This window comes from Sorex araneus, chromosome 11 (genome assembly GCF_027595985.1).
Source record: "Sorex araneus isolate mSorAra2 chromosome 11, mSorAra2.pri, whole genome shotgun sequence".
Taxonomy (NCBI): domain Eukaryota; kingdom Metazoa; phylum Chordata; class Mammalia; order Eulipotyphla; family Soricidae; genus Sorex; species Sorex araneus.
Genome location: NC_073312.1, coordinates 47,081,559 through 47,086,934, shown reverse-complemented (window position 1 = coordinate 47,086,934; position 5,376 = coordinate 47,081,559). Strand labels below are relative to the sequence as shown.

Sequence of the window (5,376 nt, the reverse complement as noted above, 5' to 3'; positions counted from 1 at the left end):
TTCAACACCAATCCCACCACCATTATTTCAAAGTTTCCCACCACCACGCAAGTCTGTGCCACAGGTGCAGATAACTTATTTTATATTGCTTGTTAATGATTAGTATAAGATGCCAGACCCCTTTTAATCTATAATTTCCCGATTTCTTGCGAAGGTGGGCTATAGTTGTCTTGAAAAAAGGAATCTATCTGAATCATTTAATAGCAGCAGAAACCAACAGCATGCTAGCAGCAACAGTACTTTAGGAGCAAGTTGTGTTTACCCCAAGCATTCAAAGATGGTTAACCATTTTAGAAATCATTGATGCAATCCTGCTTATAAACAGAGAGAAGCACAAAGAGCATGAAATTAGCAACAGCTAATATTTTATATTCTCCCTTAAGATATAACTATCCGTGGGTTGGTTTTTCTAACTTCTTTTCAAGTGCAGAGGAAGAACGCGGAGCCGGAACAATAAAGTGCAGTATCATTCCTTGGCACGTGCTATCACAGGCCTGCGCAGATACCTCCCTCAGGTCACCGCGGCTCTGTATCTCTGTGACCACAAATAGCATCTCTGGTAAGTCTTTTGGATTTGGACTTTCTCCAACTCTTGGTTGCCGTACAGGGCGTGAGAAGCCTTGAGAAATAAGATTAATCCCGCCCAGTGGACTCTGGTCTCCTCACATCCTCCTAGCGGCGTCCAGGCCTCTCTCACGCCGTGGATTCCCTGGCGGCCACCTGAGACAGAATCTCCCCAACGCATTGCGAGCCACGGGCTGCGCCAGGGAGCACCCATGAAGGCACTGCAGAGACTGGTGGGTGGGTCCGCCTCTCCGCGCTTCCGAGGCCGGCCCCTCCTCCGGGGAGGGGGTGGGGACGCGCGGACCGTGCGAGGGTGCAGGTGGACGCGGAAGGTGGCCGGGGGCGCCAGAGGCAGGGCCCGGGAGACCTGGCGCAGGCGCAGGCAGGGTCCGACGCGGGGTACGTTCTGCAGGGGGCTGCGGGGGAGGGGACGGGAAGCCCCGATGCACCGGGAGGGCGGCGTGGGGAGGGTCGACTGTGGAGCAGGACTCCCGCCCGGCCACCTTCACTCACGCGCTACCCCCGCGCGCCGTGCGTGAGCCCGTGAGCGCGCGCGGTCCGGTGCGCCCCCGCTGCGGGACGGGCGGCGGGGCGCGCGCGGTGGGGGGGGGGGGGTGCCCAGGCTCCCGAGCGCCCCGCTGCGCATGCCCTTGCCGCCCCGCCTGGCAACGGCCTGGGCGCCCGGTGGAACGCCGGCCCAGCGCGCACGCGCCTCCGCCCGCGCCCCGGCCGCGGCCGCGGCGCCTCCCTGCCCGCCGTCTGCCGGGGGCTGCATCCCCACACCGCCGCCGCGCGCGGGTGTTTCGGGGTGGGGGGAGCTGCGGCCCGGCGGACCCGAGATTTAACGCAGGTGGCACGCCTAGAGAGAAAGTGACTTGTGCTTGTTTGTAAAGCGGAGCGAAGGGCTTAGGCGCCAACTGAGCCGAAGCGAGCGCTCCCTGGGGGCTGGGGCCGGTGCCCGGTTGCACGGGGTCCCGGGTCTGCAGGACCTGGGGTATTCTATCCCTTCCTAAGCATAACCTCGTGGTTCTGGAGCCCTCGAGCAGGCCAGAGCCGCCCCCAAGAGGGAGCCTCACCCGCTTCTGTCGCAGAGTCGCACCCCCACCGCCTTCCCCAGCTCGCTCCCGCCCGCTTCCCCTGAGCAAACAGGCACTGTGTGCCTTGGGGAGTTCTCCGTTTCTTAGGGTGCTCCCCCTAGGTTGCAAGCTGCCCTTTGCAGAGTCAAGTGTGTGGTGCCTGCATACCTTGGCGGCCCTCTCGGCTAGGGGTAGGCATGGCCAGGCCTGGGTGAAGGCTTGAAGATGAGGGGTAAGGGGTAGAGCCGCCTTCCTGCCCCAGGCCCTGGCAAGAGATGCTGTATCTCCTCCCACGCATATCGGTTTCTTCTGCAGCCTCACCGCAGAGCACGCTGGGAGATAAGAGGGGGCCTGCCCACTCTGCTGGAGAAATGTTTCGCTGGGGTAAAATATTGGGTCAGGGTCAAGATAAATACACGATCTGTGGAGCTTGCCTTTCCTTTCTCTCTCACCTCCTTTTCCCCCTTCCCTCTCTCCCTCCATCTCTCTGTCCCTCACTCTCATTCCCTCCTTCGCTCCCTCCCTCTCTCTCTTTCTCCTTCTTTACCTTCCCTGTCTCCCTCCATCCATGTCCCTCCCCCCCTTTCCTTCTTTCTTGGTTTATGGGCCACACCCAAGGATGCTCAGTGTTTGCTCACTCTGAACTCAGGGATCACTCCTGGCGAACTTGGAACCCAGGCAGCTGTGAAAAGTGCCCTGCCTGCTGTACTATGGCTTCTGCCCGCCTTTTCTGTTCCATCCCAGCCCAGTTCCTATATATGGTTCCCCGGAGCACTGAGCACAGAGTAAACCTGAGCTCTATCAGATGTGAACCCTGAGCTCTATCAGATGTGACACCACCCTCCCCCAACCAAATATTGGAGCTCAGACCCTGTATGACCCCCATCTTAGGACATTCTCTTTCCAAACCAGGGCAGGTATGCCCAGGGACAGCCCAGAAGAGGAGGCTGGGAATTGCTGTCCGTCTCAGAAAATGCTGGTGGGGCCAAGTGAGAGGCTGAGGGAGCACTGTCCTGGACTCAGAGTAGAAGGATTAGGATCCTCTGAGAGCTGCCCGCCGAAGGACGGGGTGAGGCCCTGCCTCTTCAAAGCCTCTGCTTCCTCATCTTCGAAGTGGAGACGTCGTTGCCTGCTCCACGGATGGTGCTCGGTGAGTTCCCACCGAGGAGAGCGGCTGTGGCTTTCCAGTCACCCTATTTTCTCTCTCCTCAGACTCAGGGCCGGGTCCTGCTCCTGACCATCTGTGCAGCAGGCATTGGGGGAACTTTTCAATTCGGCTACAATCTCTCCATCATCAATGCCCCGACCTTGGTATGTCCTTCAGTGCCCAGCTGGGTATCCGGCCCTTGCTCGTGATTGTCATTCCTGACCACACGAGGCTGGGTGCTTTGGGCTTGGGGGGGGGCGGGTTGGGGGCTGGTGTCATGGGCCTAGGCCTTCCCCCCCTCTGGCCTTGAGTTCAGTATTACCAGCAAACTGAGTATAAAGTGTATCTAGTGGTTTTCCCACAGCTTGTCACAGGCAGGATCCCAAGGTACATTGGAAGATAAATCAAGTGTTTTGTTTGTTTGTTTTTTGCTTTTTGGGTCACACCCGGAGTTGCACAGGGATTACTCCTGGTTTTGCACTAGGAATTACCCCTGGCGGTGCTCAGGGGACCATGTGAGATGCTGGGAATCGAACCTAGGTTGGCCACGTGCAAGGCAAATGCCCTACCCGCTGTGCTGTCACTCCAGCCCCTCAAGTGGTTTTTTTTTTTTTTTTTGCTTTTTGGGTCACACCCGGCTATGCGCAGGGGTTACTTCTGGCTCTGCACTCAGGAATTACCCCTGGCCATGCTCAGGGGACCATATGGGACGCTGGGATTCGGACCCGGGTCGGCCGCGTGCAAGGCAAACGCCCTACCCACTGTGCTATTGCTCCAGCCCCTCAAGTGGGTTTTGATCCCACAAAATCAAGTGGGTTTTGATCCCCCGAAAGACAAATTATAAAGGGTTGGGTGGGGCTGGATGAGGGATGGGTAGCAATGCAGATTTTGTGTTCTTGGCAGTATTTGGCAGAAGGAGCAGTCTTGGGGTCCAGGAGAAAAGAGGCACATGAGAGCGTGATGGCCTGTGGTTGGGCGGGGGGCACAGCCAGTGTGTGGTGACCTTGCAGAGTCGAAGCCCCAGAGCAAACCGCTGTACCTCTCCTGCCTCCTCTGGTGCCCTGAGAGTGCTCCTCAGAGGCTTAGGCCAATGGAATTAGTCAGAGTGGCCCTGTTCAGGGCCAGAAGCAAGGGGACAGGGGTGGTAGTGGGGACAATGGGGACTGGCCAGCAGCAGACCCCAGCAGACACTGTTGCGGAGAGATCTGGATTGTGGCAGGTACCCAGGAGGGGCAGCATTGCTCAGCGCCCCGCCCGCTGGCAGACAGAGCTCCCAGGGAGCAGGGAGCGCCCCTAAGCTGCCTGCTGTCTCTGTCCACAGCCCATTCAGGAGTTCATCAATGGGACGTGGCAGGCGCGGACGGGCCGACCCCTGCCTGAGCACCTGCTGCTGCTCGTGTGGTCCATCATTGTGTCTCTGTACCCGCTGGGGGGCTTCTTGGGGGCGCTGTTCTCCGGACCCCTGGCCGTTTTCCTGGGAAGGTACGTGCTTCTGTGTACCCTGAGGGGCTCCGCAGGCCGGCTGGGGGCTGTGGGAGGAGGAAGGGGCTAGCCGACTCCTTACTGGACTCTTGACTTGGCCTTGCTTTCCGCACGTGAAAAGCCCATTGTCTCAGCCCATTCGGCACTGCGTGGCCAGGCTGAGGACCAAGTACTCTTCTCCTCTGCGTGTCGGGGAGGCTTCCCACCCAGAACATAGCCACGTCCCCCAGCAGACCTGGATCTGGTAGAGCAGAATCCTGTGTGTTAGGGAAAGGACTCCTGCTCAACCTTCAACAGACATTCTCCAGGGTCTGGGGGGCTCTCTTCCCCCACTTTGTATCCAAGTGAGGACTTTCTTGGGAGGCAAACAAGACACTGATGATGCTGTCTGACTTAATAAAAATTAGTAAAAACTGGCCAGAGACATGGTAAAGTGGGATGGGCACTTGTCTTGCATGTGGCTGACCCACGTTCTATCCCCAGCATCCCAGACAGTCCCCCGAGCCTGCCAGGAGTGATCCCTGAGTGCTGAGAGCCAGGTGTAAGCCCTGAGCACACGGGATGTGACCCCTCCCAAAACAGAACAAAAGAAAAATAGATAAAAGACATAGTGACACTGTATGACTGAAATGCAAGCATGAAAGTTCATAAGTTTGGGGCTGGAGCAATAGCACAGCGGGTAGGGCGTTTGCCTCGCACGCGGCCAACCCGGGTCTGATTCCCAGCATCCCATATGGTCCCCCAAGCACCGCCAGGGGTAATTCCTGAGTGCAGAGCCAGGAGTAACCCCTGTGCATTGCTGGGTGTGACCCAAAAAGCAAAAAAAAAAAAAAAAATGAAAGTTCATAAGTTTGTAACTGTACCTCATGGTGATTCATTAATAAAAAACTTAAACAAACAAAATAAAAACAAAAGTGCTTTACAGTTTGATTGATAGATCAGTTGCCAAGCTAATTGTGATCAGTTAAAACAATTTTACCCTTTAAAAATAGTCCTACATATTTATATCGAATTGAATATATAACTTATAATATTATAATAAATTATGTATTGTGCAACATTAAATAAATATAAATTGTTAGATATGCATTAAGTTTACTAATAGAA

The 5,376-nt window shown here is 56.2% G+C and overlaps 1 protein-coding gene across 6 annotated transcripts in view; it reads left to right on the top strand.

The window, feature by feature from the left end:
• The first annotated feature begins 472 nt into the window (after positions 1 to 472).
• SLC2A11 (solute carrier family 2 member 11) overlaps positions 473 to 5,376 on the top strand; it is a 15,770-nt gene continuing 10,866 nt past the window's right edge. For 2 of the 6 annotated variants that reach the window (XM_055119456.1, XM_004607571.2), the window contains exons 1-3: positions 527 to 797; positions 2,853 to 2,951; positions 4,109 to 4,269. In XM_055119456.1, coding sequence (XP_054975431.1) covers positions 2,938 to 2,951; positions 4,109 to 4,269 — 175 coding nt within the window. In that variant the 5' untranslated portion in view covers positions 527 to 797; positions 2,853 to 2,937. Of the gene's footprint in view, positions 964 to 2,419; positions 2,710 to 2,852; positions 2,952 to 4,108; positions 4,270 to 5,376 lie in introns of those variants that run through there. The other 4 variants (XM_055119457.1, XM_055119455.1, XM_055119454.1 and 1 more) reach the window with 4 other exon arrangements.